Source organism: Lepidochelys olivacea (assembly GCF_965140295.1).
Source record: "Lepidochelys olivacea isolate rLepOli2 genome assembly, chromosome: 6".
In the NCBI taxonomy this organism is placed as follows: domain Eukaryota; kingdom Metazoa; phylum Chordata; order Testudines; family Cheloniidae; genus Lepidochelys; species Lepidochelys olivacea.
This window is the reverse complement of record NC_140416.1, coordinates 69,562,678-69,580,836: the sequence shown is the minus strand read 5'-3', so window position 1 is coordinate 69,580,836 and position 18,159 is coordinate 69,562,678. Positions and strand designations below refer to the sequence as shown.

Genomic DNA, 18,159 nt, shown 5'->3' with positions numbered 1-18,159 from the left:
CACTGATTTATAAGAAGCTCCCCTTGCCACTGTGAAGTCAATAGATATCTGCTGAGTCTAATCCTTGCTAATAAGAAGGTGCAACAGAAGAGACCTGGTACCCTATTATGGAGCTAGGGCGGTGTGGAAAGGAGAGAGAGAGAGAAGCTGGCCAAGGGTGGGGTAGGAAAAGGGATGGGAGGAAAGTTTTTTTTTTGTGTGTGTGTGTGTGTATACACACAAATTTTGGTTAGTCCAGTGTATGAGATGAGAGTAAAGCAGAAGATTAATTAGCTGCAGCTAAATTGGCTTAGTGCAGCACAACCTGTGGAACAGCTTGAGGATGTAGTTGTGCAGCCTTATATACATGGGAAGGTGGTCAGAAACATTCCACAGGTCTGGTGTCTTGAGACCTGAGACTTAGAGTGGTGACAGTCAAGAGTTTGCACCAAAAGCATCAAGAAGGTATTGAGGAGAAGTTGCATCGAGGCAGTACTCTGCAAGCCTCCCTACATTGCTAGACAGACAGGGAGAGGTGGGTGGAAAAGGGGTTGTGCTTCAGGCTGCTCCTCTTTGAAAAGAAGCAGTTTAGTCTCAGATGTTAGCTGAGAGCAGCTGAAATGAAGTCAAAAGTTTGTTTATATAGGTACTTATGGCCTCCTCCGCTCCAATACGAGTAAGAAAAGGAGTACTTGTGGCACCTTAGAGGCTAACCAATTTATTTGAGCATAAGCTTTCATGAGCTACAGCATCCGATGAAGTGAGCTGTAGCTCACGAAAGCTTATGCTGAAATAAATTGGTTAGTCTCTAAGGTGCCACAAGTACTCCTTTTCTTTTTGAGAATACAGACTAACACGGCTGTTACTCTGAAACCCGTCAAATACCAGAGTGACTTGATCAGAGCAGATGGAGAGAATAGATGTGGAAGAGTCAAAGGGCAGTAGAGAATATGATCACCTGAGTATCATCAGAGTGAAAGTGGTTAGAAATCAAACAACTGAGAAGGAAAAGTAGGAAAGAGCAAATGACACAACTTATGGGAACCCTGAGAAAAGAATTGCCACTAGTTAAAGGGCAATTTGATTAAGAGAATGAAATGTGCTTGCATAGCTAGCATGATGGTCCAAGTGAATGGAGTGTGGTTTACAGTATCTGAAGTTTTTAATTAGGGCTGTTGGTTAATCACAGTTAACTCATGCGATTAACTCAAAAAAATTAATTGCACTGTTAAACAAAGAATAACAATTGAAATGTATTTAATATTTTTGGATGTTTTTCTACATTTTCAAATATATTTATTTCTATTACAACACAGAATACAAAGTGTACAGTGCTCACTTTATTATTTTTTATTACAAATATTTACATTGTAAAAATGATAAACAAAAGACAAAGTATTTTTCAATTCACCTCATACAAGTACTGCAGTGCAATCTCTTTATCCTGAAAGTGTAATTTACAAATGTAGATTTTTTTGTTTTGTTTTTTGTTACATAACTGCACTCAAAACCAAAACAATGTAAAACTTTAGTGCCTACAAGTCTACTCAGTCCTACTTCTTTTTCAGCCAATCACTAAGACAAATAAGTTTGTTTACATTTATGGGAGATACTGCTGCCTGCTTCTTTTTACAATATCACCTGAAAGTGAGAACAGGCTTTCGCATGTCACTTTTGCAGCCAGCATTGCAAGGTATTTATGTGCCAGTGATGCTAAACATTCGTATGCCCCTTCCTGCTTCAGTCACAATTCCAGAGGTCATGCTTCCATGCTGATGCTCGTTTAAAAAAAAAAATGCATTAATTAAATTTGTAACTTGTTTGTAACAAATTTGTAAATGAACTCCTTGGGGGAGAATTGTATGTCTCCTGCTCTGTTTTACCCGCATTCTGCCATATATTTCATGTTATAGCAGTCTGACCCAGCACATGATAGTTTTCAGAACACTTTCAGTGCAGAGTTGACCAAAGAAGGTACCAATGTGAGATTTCTAAAGATAGCTATAGCACTCGACCCAAGGTTTAAGAATCTGAAGTGCCTTCCAAAATCTGAGAGGGAGGAGGTGTGGAGCATGCTTTCAGAAGTCTTAAAAGAGCAATACTCCAATGCGGAAACTAGAGAAACCAAACCACCAAAAAGGAAAATCAACCTTCTGCTGGTGGTATCTGACTCAGATGATGAAAACGAACATGCATCAGTCTGCTCTGCTTTGGATTGTTATCGACCAGAACCCATCATCAGCATGGATGCATGTCCTCTGGAATTGTGACTGAAGCAGGAAGGGGCATGTGAATGTTTAGCGCATCTGGCACGTAAATATCTTGCAATGCCGGCTACAACAGTGCCATGCGACCGCCTCTTCTCACTGTCCAGTGACATAAACAAGAAGTGCGACTGAGAGGTATTGTAGGTGCTAAAGCTTTATTTTTGAATGCAGGTTTTTTTGTACATAATTCTACATTTGTAAGTTCAACTTTCATGATAGAAATTGCAGTACAGTACTTAAGTGATTTGAAAAATACTATTTCATTTTTTTTACAGTGCAAATATTTGTAATAAAAAACAAAGGGTGTATTGTACACTATAGTACTACAAATCAATATATTTGAAAATATAGAAAACATCTGAAAGTATTTAAATAAACAATAGAATACTGTTTATTTAAATACTTAACAGCATGATTAATAGCGATTAATTTTTTTAATTGCTTGACAGCCCTATTCTTAATTGTCAAGGGAAATGAGAAGGAAGAAGGGTTGCTAACTTGATGCTTTCTTTGACTTCCTGTTCATAATCTGCAAGGAAGGAAAATGGGGAAGACAGGAAGCACTCAGATGAGAGTAGAGATTATGCTGTTGAAGTATTGGGGCAATCTTAAGCGAAAAGTGGGTGGAAGAGGAGGAAAAAAATAAGATACTGACTGGGTAGTGAGGATTCTCAGCATCTCTGGAAATGAGATAGGAGTAGAAAAGAAAGGGCATGTGTCATTGTTTTTCAAGGCATTGATGGCCATTTGGAAATTTTGTAACTTGACTGCATAGCAGAAGGAAATTGAAGTGCTGGAGAAATATGGAGTTTTATGGAGGCAGGATTTTTAATGACTAAGGAATGAGTTGTCATTGCGGACATCAAAAAGTCTGGGCAGAGAAGGAGAACAAATCAGCCTGTGGGGGTGTTTAAGAATGAATCTTTAAGCTGCTAACATTGGGTTTCTGCTCCCTCAGCGTCCTCGCAGTAACATGAACTCTGGTATAGAGGTGCCCTGTATGCTGCCCGGTTTTACCCCATATGTGGAAGAGTCTGCACAGCATCAAGTCATGTGAGTTTCTATCTCCTCAGAAGGCTTGTACAGTAACTCCTCGCTTAGCATTGTAGTTATGTTCCTGAAAAATGCGACTTTAAGTGAAACGATGTTAAGCGAATCCAATTTCCCCATAAGAATTAATGTAAATAGGGGGGTTAGGTTCCAGAGAATTTTTTTTCACCAGACAAAAGATTATATTAGATTATAATATAATATATGTATACACAGTATATGTTTTAAACAATTTAATACTGTACACAGCAATGATGATTGTGAAGCTTGATTGAGGTGGTGGAGTCAGAGGGTGGAAGATATTTCCCAGGGGATGCCTTACTGCTAAATGATGAACTAGAACTCAGCTGAGTCCTCAAGGGTTAACATATTGTTGTTAATGTAACCTCATGCTCTGCAAGGCAGCACCAATGGAGGGAGGGGAGACAGCATGGCAGAGACAGAGACACACACCCTGTGTGTGTGAGAGAGAGAGAGATGTGCATTGCCCCTTAAAGTATGCTGACCCCACTCTAAGTATACTGCCTTTTTAAGTAGATCAGGAAGTTGAGACACAGGGAACTTAGGGCAGCGGGGAGCTGATACGGGGGCTGCTGGTCCACTGTGGTTCCAAGCCCCCACCAGCTAGCTGCAAAGGGCTGCTCTTTCTGCAAGCAGTGGACAAAGCAGGTGGCTGCCAAAAAACATTATAAGGGAGCATTGCACAATTTTAAATGAGCATGTTCCCTAATTGATCAGGGACGACTTTAAGTGAGGAATTACTGTAATGGGAGCTGGCAGAGTTAGGGAGAAGGACACAGCTGCCTTGAATTCTCAAAAGTCTGCTTCATAAGTCTATGGCCTTTTTGTCTGTGTGGTGGTAGGGAGCAGCCAAGTCTGATTCAGGTTTGTAGCTATGTTTCCTAGTGTTTTTTGGAACTTTAGAGTCAGCTTAAAAGGGAGTTTTCTTTTGAGAAAAGCTTTTAAAAAGTTTGCATGACAGGTATGGAGGAGTATGTTACTTGGCTTGAATCTAGCTTCCTGCTTGTGCATTGCTCACTAAAATGCCTGTAAATTGCTCTGCTTTTCTCACTTCATAAATCAGGAAAAAAATAAAAAAAATGTTGAGGTTGCTTACCTCTTTCTGGAGAAGGTGACTGGTGTTAGTTATGCTTGCCCACAGCTATCTTGCAGTGGGGAAAGTGAGTGGAACATTGCTTCTTTTTGACTATGTATAAAATACAAAAGCAAGAGCATCAAGGGCTTGATTGCAGCACAGCTTTTCCCTAATTCAAAGGGCTTGTCTACACGATGTGAACAATGCTGCATTAATGCTCTCTAGGGAACTTCTAGTGTCCTCCATCAGAGTCTATACGGGCCACTTAGATTCCATGCACAAAATGTTGATGCACATTAGAATTCACACCCCACTGTTGTGCATTACTGCACTGTGTAGCTAAGCCCATAGTTTTGTATATTGTGTATGGAATCTAAGCCATGCCCTGGAACCATACTACCTAGCTGTGTCCAAAAGTGTATCCTAATCCAGGAACACGTTTATAACAAGGCAAGGTCCTGTCTATGCTAAAGACCTAAACATATCTTACCTGTTATGGGAGTCTCCTGGTACTATATAGTTGGGTCCCCTGACATTGTTTTCTATAGTATAGGTTGAATCTTTGCTGTTTGCACAGTATGGTCCTGCCTACACTTAAAGGGAACAGAGAAATATTTTAAATATGGTTCCACCTAAATTAGCTTTTTGAGTGGTTTGGCCAGTCAGTCTGGATGAGGCTATACCTTATGGGAACAGTTTAGAAAAGTCTGTCTTGTCCATGCTGTGGGCATTGGCCCGCCCCAAACTATGCTTGAAAGAGTTTAACTGGAACGATGTTTACAGAGTGAAAAATAGAATGTGAAAGCTTGGGGTAGAAGGGTCCTAAATAGGTTTAGGTGACTCTTTTTTTAAAAAATTGGCCAAACCCAACTGTGAAGCCTATATCTTTCATGCTTCAAAATCTTCATGCTGGCCTCAGGATTCTCTCAGTTTAGTACTTTCTTAATGTGAAAACGTAAGTTTTAACTTTCCGCATTAGGATCTTTTCCACAGAACTCTTCACTAGAATTTCAATAGCATCATTTTACACAGAGTTAAACAGGTTTCACAAATTCAGTTGTTCACAAGTCTTCATTGACTGTGTGGTGACAGTTGGAACTGTTGTCCTAAGGCTGGCTTTTCTTGCTTGGATAATAAAATGAGAGTGGTGGGAGGTGATTGGTGACAAGAAGATGCAGATGGCAAATGCATCTATAAGGGTCTTGGGGGCTAAAGGCAAAAACTCGCACTCTAGAACATGTGTTACATAGCAGGTGTATACTATTTGACTGGGGCTTGTGTTCATTACCACTTACCCATAGGTGTCTACTTATAAATTTTCTGACATTCCATTCCTTTCTGTTGCCTTTCCTGTTTCAGGAGCTGATTTATGTTGCCCATAGGCTGTCCTGAATTTAAATGGATCCTTTGAGATTATCCATACTTCCACCCATGCTCCCATCTCTGGGGACTATGTGCTGAATGTTAATTATCTTTTGTTCTCTTAGTACTCCCTGCAAAATTGAGTCCAGCATAAATCATGTTTTAAGTGCTCGGAAGCCTGGGAAGGAAGTGGATCCACTACAACGGGTGCAAAACCATCAACAGGACGCTCAGGAGAAGAAAGAGGTTGCAATGTATTGTAAAGAGAGAGTTTATGCTGGAGTAGAGGAGTTCTCCTTGGAAGAGATCCGAGCTGAAATATATAGAAAGAAAGCAAAAAAGAGAAGGGAAGGTATGCATCAAAAGGGATGACCTGAAGTTTCTTCAGATTGATTCAGAAAACTACACTTGCAGTTCCCATTAGGTGTGGCAGCCTTCCTTATTGCCACTGGTGAAGAAGGCAAAGCATCAGGTTAGGACTGTTGCTTCGCACCTGTTGATACTAAGAGTAGAAAACCAGCAACCAGGGACTGAGAAGACTTATGTGGAAGTCTATAATGGGAAGGGCAGTGAGGAGGGGAAAAAGAGGTTCACTGGCTCATCAGTGTTAACAGGTGAACCATTGTGGATGAGAGCACTCCTCCTTAAGCTGTTCCTAGAAAGGAATGTGTGCTGTCTGCCTCGACTATAGGGGTTTATCCAGGAACAGCAGGGATTAAACTGGGTCTGTTTGATGAATGGGCCTTTTTACCCTACCTGATCCTCTTTGGTTCTGTTAATAGTAGGGCTGTCGATTAATTGCGATTAACTCAAAAAAATTAATCGTGATTAAAAAAATCGCTGTTTTAATTGCACTGTTAAACAATAGCATACCAATTGAAATATTTTGGATGTTTTTCTACATTTTCATATATATTTTATGTTGTAATTGAATCCAAAATGTATATTTTTGATTACAAATATTAGCACTGTAAAAATTTAAAAGAAATAGTATTTTTCAAGTCACCTTATACAAGTAGTGTAGTGCAACCTCTTCCTCCTGAAAGTGCAACTTACAAATGTAGATTTTTGATTATTTATTTATTTGGTAACATAACTGCACTCAAAACCAAAACAATGTAAAACTTTAGAGCCTAGAAGACCACTCCGTCCAGCTTCTTGTTCAGCCAATCGCTAAGACAAACAAGTTTGTTTACATTTACAGGAGATAATGCTGCCCTCTTCTTATTTACTGTGGCACCAGCAAGTGAGAACAGACATTTGCATGGCACTTCTGTAGCTGGCATTGCAAAGTATTTACATGCCAGATATGCTAAACATTCGTATGCCCCTTCATGCTTTGGCCATCATTCCAGAGGACATGCTTTCATGCTGATGACTCTCTCGTTTTAAGAGGGAAAAAGAAAAACTGTTAATTATATTTGTGACTGAACTCCTGGGGGGAGAATTGTATGTCCCCTGCTCTGTTTTACCTGCATTCTGCCATATATTTCATGTTATAGCAGTCTCGGCTGATGACCCAGCACATGTTCATTTTAAAAACACTTTCACTGCAGATTTGACAAAACACAAAGAAGGTACAAATGTGAGATTTCTAAAAATAGCTACAGCACTGGACACAAGGTTTAAGAATCTGAAGCGCCTTCCAAAATCTGAGCGGGACAAGGTGTGGAGCATGCTTTCAGAAATCTTAAAAGAGCAACACTCCAATGCGGAAACTACAGAACCTGAACCCTCAGAAAAGAAAATCTGCTGGTGGCATCTGACTCAGATAATGAAAATGAACATGCGTCGGTTTGCACTACTTTATATTGTTATCGCGCAGAACCCATCATCAGCATGGTCGCATGTCCTCTGGAATGGTGGTTGAAGCATGAACGGACATGAGAATCTTTAGCGCATCTGGCGTGTAAATATGTTGCAACGCTTGCTACAACAGTGCCATGAGAGTGCCTGCCTGTTCTCACTTTCAGATGACATGGTAAACAAGAAGCAGGCTTCATTATCTCCTGCAAATGTAAACAAACTTATTTGTCTGAGCAATTGGCTGAATAAGAAGTAGGACTGAGTGCAGTTGTAGGCTCTAAAATTTTATATTTTATTTTTGAATGCAGTTTTTCTGTACATAACTCTACATTTGTAAGTTCAGCTTTCACGATAGAGATTGCACTACAGTACTTGTATTAGGTAAATTGAAAAATACTGTATTTTTGATTACAAGTATTTCCACAGTAAAAAAACAAGAAATAAAGTGAGCACTGTACACTTTGTATTCTGTGTTGTAATTAAAATCAATATATTTGAAAGTGTAGAAAACACCCAAAATATTTAAATAAATGGTATTTTATTATTGTTTAACAGTGCAATTAGTCATGGTTAATTTTTTTAATCGCTTGACAGCCCTAGTTAGTAGCCTAAATAAATACCACTCCCCAGGAAGTAGGATGGGGAAACTTTTCCTTTACAAGAGGATCTGGTGTCTGTTACTGGGGGCGTGCAGAGTTTGGGCTTGGCTACAGGGTTACTCATAAGGAATACATAATACTTTAATTAAGCTTTCCTTCTTTAGACGAGTTTCATGCCATAGCACAGCAAACCGCAGAGATGCAGAGGCGGATTGAAGAGCTGGAGAAGAAGCTAAAGGAGAAAGATGATGACCAGCAGAAGAGAAGATCTGAGCAGGTATCTTCTTCCTTGTTCATTTGTGCTGATGGCCTACCTGTATGAAGGCAGATGAAAGCTCTAATGGAATAGTGACCCCTCTGTTTTTTATCTTGCTAGTACAGTTTCCTCCCTCTTACTCTGAAGGGATATTTAAATGTTTGGTATAAATAACTCATAAGGCCACCACCCTAATAACTGAAAGATGAGAGAAATATTGTTTTCTATTTTTTTTTCAGTTTATTTTAACTACGATGGATAAAAATTAATGGCTTTAAAAAAATCTGACTCTTATTTAAATCTGATTTTTTTATTTTTTCCCCTTTTAAAACTAAATTTGACAACCTACGTTAAGGCCCGAGCTTCTATTAAAATTTGTGTAAATAAAAATATACTAAATGCAAGAGCCCACCTCAAACTTATTTACTTAAAGGCTTCTTTTTACATATAGAATTGGAAGAAAACATTTTTCACTTCTGATGTCAACCCTTGTAAATGTGGCACAGTCTGTCATATGCTGCGCTAAATTTCTATATAATTTTCAGTCCTAAAAGTGAAGTGAATGTTGGGGTGTTAACTTTTTTCCAAATATTAGTAATTTGCTGGAAAGTTTAGCTGAAATACTTTTCTTATGTATCCAATGCATTAAGGTAGTTTTTAACTAGAAATAAAAATGCTGTTTAAAAATGCCCAAACAGAATTCTAATGTCCATCTAAATACAGCGAGACACAAATTATGAATAAACAGTTAATTATCTAGTAAATACACTTTCTAACCATGCACTTTATTACATTTATTCACACACTTAATTTCTATACTAAGCTATGTAATTGCTCAAATAAATGTGTGTAGTTAGGCTGTATTCTCCTGGCTAACCAAGTACCAAATTTAGTGTAAAAACTAGATGTAATTGTAAATAATAAAATCAGCACATCGTTATTGTACCAACCAATGAGAATGAACCTTTCTTGAGAAAAATAAAGTGCATACAGGAAGCATGATTGAAATTTGTTTCAAATAAGTTATCTGCTTTCTGATTTAAATCATCATTAAAATCGGTGATTTAAATCGGTGATCAATCTACCCTGACTTTAACTACACACAGAGTGCTGTGTTTTGGAAGTCGGTAGTATGGCTTGCGAGTTACTCACTGAGTGCTGTCTCTCTCCCCTCTGCCACTCCCACTTTCATGGTCAAAGCCAACAGAAGAGAGGGAGCCTGCAAGAATGGAATCTGTTTTGGTGGGAGCTTCAGAGCCTCTTGAAGCAGAAGGAGAAGTTGCTTTCCCCAGCGCAGTAGCACTCACTGCAGAATCTCTTGTGAAAAAACTGACTGGATTGCCAAGGTAGTGCGGGATTTGCTTTGGGAGCAGGAGGTGGAGAGTCTCTGCCTCAGTGTGGTTTTCTTCGCTTTTTTTAGTACGTGTCACTTTCTGGGAAGCCTGTTTTTAGTTTTTCTTCATGTTTTTTCCAAAAACATCATACCTCAAAATATACCCTGATCTCGGTATTGGCCTCTGAACAGAATCAGGTATCTGTCTTCAGAGGATTTTAATAATTTTTCTGAGAAGAGTAATGTTTAGCGTTATAGCTGAGTTCAGCTTGCTCATCTACTAAGTATAGTTGGGGGGCTGCATGCATGTATTAAAAACTTGCCTATATTTTGTTCACAGTGAGTCCCAGTTGGCAGAAAATGCTCAGCAGCACGAACAGCTGTGCTCTAAGGGTAAGTTCTGTTTGCATTGATACCATTTTGAGAGACGGCTATGCTGATAGGAAGTAGTCATTCAAATGAATAGCTGAATTGTGTGGATTAGAATAGCGAAAAGAACATGCTTAACTGGCATTGGTCTTGTTCAGGAGTCTCACACGCTCATTGTGCTGTTGATTATTTAAAGAGACTTTCAAATCTAATAATTTTAATAGCTGAGGATCCTTTCTTCTTTTCCTGAGTACAGTTCTAGAGTTTCATACTCTCTTTGAGACTGATATCAGTTTAGAGTGCCTTCTGGAGGAGCTGGTAGTATTCTATAGTTGGACTGCTGTAGGTGAGAATGCTTTTTCTCAGACCTTGTGTACTCTACTTGTTCCTGAAAGGGCGTAGGCTGACTAAATTATCTTCTTGATGGTCAGGTATGAGATTACTATTCCTTATTGACAGAAATAACCCAGCCTCTAGCTGGGCGCTCAGAAATCTAGAGAGACAATGTGTTTTTCGATGACCAGGATGAGCAGAAAGTTGAGATCACACTTAAGAAAAAAGGTACAAGCTATAAAGAAAATTCCAGACAGAGCACACTGGCTCGTGAAGAACCATGCTTTTACTCTCTGAGTTTCTTTAAAATGGCAAAACCAAACGATCTTAACGCTATAAGCCACTATTGTGTGTTAAATGGGATGCTTTTAAGCATGAGTCCAAATACTTCCTGCTAGGACAGGCACTTTGAGCTGTCTTATATGGGTCTGAAGCACCATTGTATGTGCTGTGCAGGAGTATTTGTCTATTACCCAGTCTTTGTTTTTAATTCCAGATGCAGATCTCCCTCCTTCACTGGATCCTACTACATTTTTCTCCATATTTGATGAATCGTCTGCTTCAGAAAACCAGAATGTCAGGTTATAGAATCACTGAAACATATACATAGTAAATTGCCTATTCTACCCCCATACCACTTCCTCTATAGCACAATTATTCATGACAGTATTCCTTTTTATGTATTGTCTAGTTTTGTCTCACTGCTCTTGGGAGACTCCACAGCCTCATGTTCAGGAAAACAATTCCCCAATATTCATCCTAAATCTTTCTTTTATTGATTTCACACAATTATTCTCTTCTCTTCTCACGGTGCATCTTCTGTCCATACCCCCACCCCTACTACCTTAACAAGATTGTCTCCATTCTTGGTAAGTAGTTTATTGTGTTGGTTTGTAGTTCTAACCTAAAAAGGAAGCAAAGTGGTCTTGAAGTGTTGAGTGAATTAAGTTTCTTGAGGAGAAAAATTATTTTTATCAATATTTAATGTAATGTCACTTTTGTTTAGTCATCCTGCAGGCCACCCACAGAAAAGTGCCCGACGTCCCCTTGCTGTTCGTAAACCTTCAGATAGTATCACCGCCAAGGAAAACATACCGCCAGAAGTCTGCGTAAGGAGAAATTTCCTCTGTCAGCTCGAGAAGGAGTTGTAGAATGCAATATTGCCAAACTTGGTGATGGTATGATAGAAGGACTAATGAGTCCTTGATGGAAACAAGCAGTACCATACTTTTTTCTGAAAGGGATCCCTAGCTTTTCTCTTTCGTTTGCGAGCCATTTTCATCTGTGACTTTCAGGTCACACTGCAAGACTTGGGTTTTTTTAGCTTTCTCAAGTTGTAGCTGATCAGGAGATGAGTGCAGCTTTTTTGGGGTGAAGGGATGCTTTAAAAAACACTAAAGCATCATGCAGTTATGGCATGTTAATGACCATTTCTTATACAACTCTAACAGACCTGGTCCTTGCTTCAGCATTTACAGTCTAGTTGGACAAACATGGAATGCAGACAAAAGGAAAGGAGGATTGACGTGAACAAAAATCACTTGTATAGCAAGCAAATTATAAAAGTTCTGATTTTTAAAGAAGGGAGTGAGATGTGGGGGGGAGGACACTGCACAGAAATGGAAGTTGGTGACAGAAAATAAGGCTATAAAAGTGGGCATAGTGAAGATAACTGATGCGTGGTTAGAAACAGAATGGAAAAGGCATTAAGGTGAGAGGGCAAGACGGGAAACAGTAATAAAAAAAAAAAAAGCAAGAAGAGACAAGGTACAAATTGGGGAATGAGGGATAACAAGTCAGAGGGCAGAGTTGAGCAGGATCTTAGCAGTCAAGGTGAGTTTGAACTTTATCCAGAAGTAGGTAATGAGCAAGTGAAGGGATTTGAGAAAGGAAGATAAATTAGGATGGCCAGAGATGTGATTAAGGGTGAATGCTGGATAGATTGAAGAGGAGAAAGGTGAATATCAGTGAAAATGGAGTAGATGACTACAGGAGTTCATGTGATACATAATCATGATGTGAACCATGGCTTGGCTGAAGAGAGGATGAGGTAGGAGCATTTTTGTGTTTTTGGCAGTGTGATAGAGAAAGAAGCATTTAGATTTGGTGAGCGCCAAGATGTGGAGGGAAGAGTAAAAGAGATCCTCAAAGTTGCAACTTTGAGCGATAGGAATAAGACTGGATTTGTCCCCAGTGATGGAGAAAGTAGGCAGGGCAGCTTCAAAAGAAAGATGAGAAGTTTAGTTTTTGCCATGTGTAACTGGTGAGACATCTCTGAGGAGGTATGGGAGCCTGTACAGAAAAGGTAGAAGGGTAAAAATAACAATGGTTGTACATGTAGGCAACCAGAAGGCTAATGGAAAGGAGAAAAGACTGGCCTTTAGGGCAGTGTTTCCTGCATCATGGGTCATGTGTGTCCTCTTCTGCTCCTGCTTACCCTGAGCAGCAGGCAGTGACAAGGGCAGCAGGATCCAGATGGAGGCAGCAGCCAGAGCCAGTGAGCAGTCAGTCAGCAGCCTTTCTCTGCCCTGCACATTGCCTGGAGGCCGCTTCCTTCGTGTGGCTGCTGCCTGGATCCTGTTCTCACTTCCAAGGGGCAGCAGAGTGGGGAGCAGGATCTGGGAAGCAGCAACAGTACAGAGGAAGCAGCTGGAGCTAGCAAGCAGACAACACCCTGGTGGCAACAGTGGCCTGGCCATGGGAGAGAGGGGATCCAGCTAGGGGCTGCAGGAGGGGGTAGGGATGAAGAGAGTAAGGGGCTGTGAGGGGGAGCAGGGGCTGGATGGCTGTGAAGGAAGGTGGAGGAGGAGGGGATATGAGGAAGTAGGAGCAATGGGGGCCCTCAAAAGACAAAAATGCATTTGGGTCACCTTTATTAAAAAGTTTAGGAACCGCTGCCTTAGGGCATGCCCAAAAGTGAAGACTGAGGAAATCTTTCTCCTGAGGCAATTCTAATTACAAAGGCTTGGTTAGCAAGGTAGGAGAGCAGGGAATAGACAGTCCTGAAGTCCAAAGAAACTGAGGGTCTCAAGGAGAAATGGGGAGAGTGGTTGTGTCAAAGGTTCAGGGAGTTGCAGGTGAATGATTATTAAGAAGAGATCTTTGGGATTTGGAATGCGGAAGTCATTAGTGGCTTTGAGGGCTGTCTGTCTTGAGTTGGGAAGGATTTTAATGTTTGACATACTTTTGATTTTTAACTTTTTATAATGTGCCTACAGAGCATACACAGCTTTAGATGGAAATAAATTTTATTCCATGATCACCTTACTAGTCACTGAAATTCACCCGCTTCCCAGGTGAATGGTAGTAAGCTTTAAATAGTTCTCAGCAACACAATGTTAAACAATAGCTCAGGACAGAAAGAAAATGACATAATTCTAGGTAGGCAGAACTCAGTTACCCAACTGAAACTAAAAGTATGATATAGGAGGAGCATCTGAAGCCTGTGCCAGAGAGATACCTTTTATCCAAGATCAGAAGAGCCAGAAGGGAAGAGAAGTACAAATTTTGATGATTGTGCAGGGGGAAGAAGGGGATGATCAGATGATTCGACTGGCTATGGGAACAGTATAAACTGGAAAAGGAGTGAGAAAGGGGACAGAGCACTGGAGGAAGTAACATGGGTTTAAAAATTAAAAAGTGAAGACCAATTTTAATCTTAATTTGCGTATACAGTATAACCTCCATTACGAACACCTCAGGAATGGAAGTTGTTCGTAACTCTGAAATATTCATAACTGAACAAAACATTACGGTGATTCTTTCAAAACTTTGAAACTTTACTGTGCAGAAGAAAAATGCTGCTTTCCCTTTTATTTTTTTTTTAGTAGTTTAACACAGTACTGTACTGTATTTGCTTTTTTTTGGTCTCTGCTGCTGTCTGATTTTTCGTACTACTTGTTCCAAACGAGGTGTGTGATTGCCTGGTCAGTTCGTAACTCTGAGGTTCTACTGTAAACTGTCAGAAAGCAGAATGATATACAATTTGCATTATTAATCAGCATAAATACCAAGGACATCCAGTAGTCTACCATGTGGAAGTTTTCAGGAAGGAAGCTAAGAATGAGTAACAAGTTATGTTACTTCTTGTGCTTTTTGTGTTGGAGAGTAGGGGGAGGTAGATATCTTCAGAGGTTTTTTATATGTGACAGGCTTTTTAATAGAAACTGTTCAAGACCAAAAATAAAACAAAATCCAGAGGCTGGGTGGTAGCTGTCACCTAATTTGTTCTGCTTTCTACTTGTTTCAGGATGAGCTCCATGGAATTGAACCCTTAGCTGAAGATGCAATTTTGACTGGCTCCTACAAGAACAAAACCCTTTGCCCCAGCCCAGAAGATACCTGTGACTTTGTTAGGGCTGCCCACTTGGCATCCACTCCCTTCCATGGTGTAGTGGCACAGAGAATCCAACCTCCTACCAACCCAGAGAGTACCCTGAAGGAAGAGTGTCCAGAGCCTAAGAGCACATCTCTGAGCCAGCAAATCCCTATTTGTGAGGGTATCTACAATGAAACTCTTTGCATTAAGAAGCTGAGGTAATTCTCTGTGGAAATACCATATGCCCTTTTTTCCTGTTTGAGTCTTTGGTTGCTGGGAGTCTCTCTCCAAAGATTAGATGTAACAATATTCTTAGTAGAGCCAGGTGTACTTAGCACACCATTTTTCCAGCTCAGTCCAGGATTTGGATTGCATTTTGCCATTCTTTGAGATGTTACACCAATAAAATAGAAGTCAGTGTTCAGCCATCAGTCACAGCATTGCTGAAATGTTTAACTTCATGCTCTCTGTATCTAAATTAAAGCTGAGTAAAAATTTTAGCCAAAAAGATTAGAGAGGATAACCAATTCCTGTTATATTTCAGGGTTTCCTACTCTCTTGTTAATATATTAATGGTTTGGCTCATGAGGACTTGTCCAGTCTCCATTTCAGGATGAAAAGGGGATTGTGAATTCATTCAGTGTTTACTGGGGATGTCTGGCATATTTTTGTAGTGAAGGGATTGGCATCCAGGCACCACAGCAGCTGGAAAGTTGAGTAGCTGATAGTCTTCTCATTTACAGCCCAATTATGGAAGCAAGTCAGGAAGACACCCGTTCCTCTGGTTCATCTGTTTCCTCAGCTTCCTCTCTTACACACATCTCCACTATTAAATACCTGCATATTCCTGAGAAACTGGAATTGGCTCAGAGCCTGCCTGTTGAAATGGCTAGTGACACTGGAGGCAGTGAAGACACTACTAGTAAGTACCAAGTCTGAATTTCACTTGAGACAACGTGTCTTAGATTTGAGCTCAGTTGCAGACTCTTCAGTATGTATGTCCTGTATTCTTCTGTACTTTGTGTAAACGTCTTATTGGCTTTATGGTTTTATATGCTTAAATCTATGCAGTGAGCTGTGATATCCTGTCTTATAACTAGGCTAAGCAACAGTGTGAGGGATATAAATAAAACAAATTTGAAGGATGTTAATATTAAATGGATGGAGGGATCATTTAAGGTAATATAATGGAATATAATTAAGAGTAATTGGATGAAATTAAGAAATTGGAAAAATTAGGGCTCTTCTACACACACAAAACTAATTCAGAATAAGATAGGGTCTAAATTTAAAGCGCATTAACTATTCCTGATTAACTCCTTGTGTGGACATTTTTAGTCTGGAATAACTCTCTGTAGACAACCATTAGCTTGAATGGCAGGGAAAGCTTCCTTACAGGAAGATCTTTATGGGTGCAGAACAGTCTTCTCAGGAAAGTAGTCAAAGTGTCATAGTTTGGGATATTGAAAAGGCCATCATCCAACTTGAAATCTAAACAGATTTTGGAAATGCCTTAAACTTGCCCTTTAAGTTCTGCTTCAACTTCTTTTTGCTTTTGCAATCACAACTTCCTGTTTTCTGAATGTCTTTCCTCCCTTGTTGGTGTGGAAAACACAAACTATGAGGACTGGTTGTATAGAGTCACTTCGATTGCTTTCCTCTTCTAGTCGAAATGGCTGCTGTAATTGAAAGAAATTTTTCTTCTACAGACAAGGTGAATAAGGTAATATCTTTCAGTGGCCCAACTTCTATTTGGTGAGAGAGACAAGCTTTCGAGCCACACAGAGCTCTTCTTCAGGTACCTTTCCCAGACCTGAAGAAGAGCTCTGTGTGGCTCGAAATCTTCTCTCTCTTCCCCTGCCCACACCAATAGAAGTTGGGCCACTAAAAGATATTACCTCATCCACCTTGTCTCTCGTATATCCTGGGACTAACATGTCTACAACTATACTTTTCTTCTAGAGTCAGAGTAATCTCATATGTTGTAATAAGCCAAAATTTGCGATATTGTGGGTATGTAGAGCTATGTACCTAAATCCATATTAAGTGGCTATATTTTCAAAAGTGTTGAGCATCCATATCTCCCATTTAATTTCAGGAAGAAGCATGTACGTTGACTGTTACCCTTCAGTTAGTGGATAGTAAATTTACTAGCATGCTAAGTTGTAAACTGGGAATGATACTTCATTAGCATATGTCATTTAGGGTATGTTTGGTGGGGTCTCTGAGCCAGTGTTCCAGCCCAAGCCCGAACATCTCTGCCTCAATTAAACAGCTCCTTAGCCTAAGTCAGTTGGCACAGGCCAGTTGCAGGTTTTAACTGTAGCGTAGGCATACCTAAAATCTGTTCCCAGTAAGCCTTTTGTGATAACTGTCCGTTTCTAGAATTAGGCATCACTGTTTAAAAGGTATCCCCAGGATGTGAGATGAAAGTGTGGATGGGAAAAGAATCCTGTCAAGATAAGATATTTTTGAAATGTTTCAAATGGATCCATGAAATACCAATCTTTTTGTAAGGAAATCCTTTGTACTTACATTAACAGGAATGCAAAGGTTGCAAGGCTTGCTTGAGAATTTAAAGCTAGATACTGTTTTAAGCCACAGTCCTGCAAATTAGACTCACAAATTAGATTCACACAAGCAGTTCTTTCCACTTGTGTGGAATCCCTGGTGAAGTCGGGGGTTCTGAATTGGCACAGGGGCTCATCCATGCACATTCAGTATGCAGGATCAGAGCCTAAATCTTTATATCTTCCACTGGAAAAACTGCCTTATAATGAAGGTACAAAAAGTGAATTTTACTCCAAATGACTGAGGTGTGGTAGCTCCTGAATTATACTAATTGCTGAATAGTTATTGAGTAAAAACCCAATCATTTCCATAGAAGTTTAATACTTCTATAAAATTGGGCCTCAATAGTTTTCTTCATGACACTCTAATTTCAGAGTGATCAAAGATTGTTTGTTTGTTTTTGGAAGCATAAATTAGAATTGGTGCCAGTGAGCTCAGTAGAGCACTGCAAAATATTAAATGCCCTTCTGAAGTGTAATATTTCAGAGGCCGTTTGGATCTGTATGGCAATGCATGATTATCAGGAAAGACAACTGTATTCAAAACGGTCTAGTTCTGTCTAGTTCTTCTGTTGTATAGAACTATTCCTAATTGCAGATGGTCAATTTTTCTCTCCATCGTTCTCTCAAATGGTTTCAAAACTCTCTCTTTCAGCTAAATAGAACTATTGAATAGACTTTTTTTTTTCCTTCAGAATTTACTCTTTATATTCCAGTAAATAGCAGTGGGTAGAGGAATCTCAGCCCATATCTTTGCACTTCTCCTGTATACTTGCACTGTAGAATGGAAAAAGTCAAGATTCATGACTAAGACTCAGGCA

The 18,159-nt window shown here is 39.7% G+C and overlaps 1 protein-coding gene across 2 annotated transcripts in view; it reads left to right on the top strand.

The window, feature by feature from the left end:
• Positions 1–18,159, top strand: part of BUB1B (BUB1 mitotic checkpoint serine/threonine kinase B) — a 45,447-nt gene that overhangs the window by 8,975 nt on the left and 18,313 nt on the right. For both annotated transcript variants that reach the window (XM_084631459.1, XM_084631460.1), the window contains exons 8-16: positions 3,205–3,299; positions 5,880–6,106; positions 8,324–8,436; positions 9,616–9,761; positions 10,089–10,141; positions 10,947–11,031; positions 11,457–11,559; positions 14,700–14,986; positions 15,512–15,690. In XM_084631459.1, the coding sequence (XP_084487585.1) occupies positions 3,205–3,299; positions 5,880–6,106; positions 8,324–8,436; positions 9,616–9,761; positions 10,089–10,141; positions 10,947–11,031; positions 11,457–11,559; positions 14,700–14,986; positions 15,512–15,690 (1,288 nt within the window). The remainder of the gene's footprint in view (positions 1–3,204; positions 3,300–5,879; positions 6,107–8,323; positions 8,437–9,615; positions 9,762–10,088; positions 10,142–10,946; positions 11,032–11,456; positions 11,560–14,699; positions 14,987–15,511; positions 15,691–18,159) is intronic.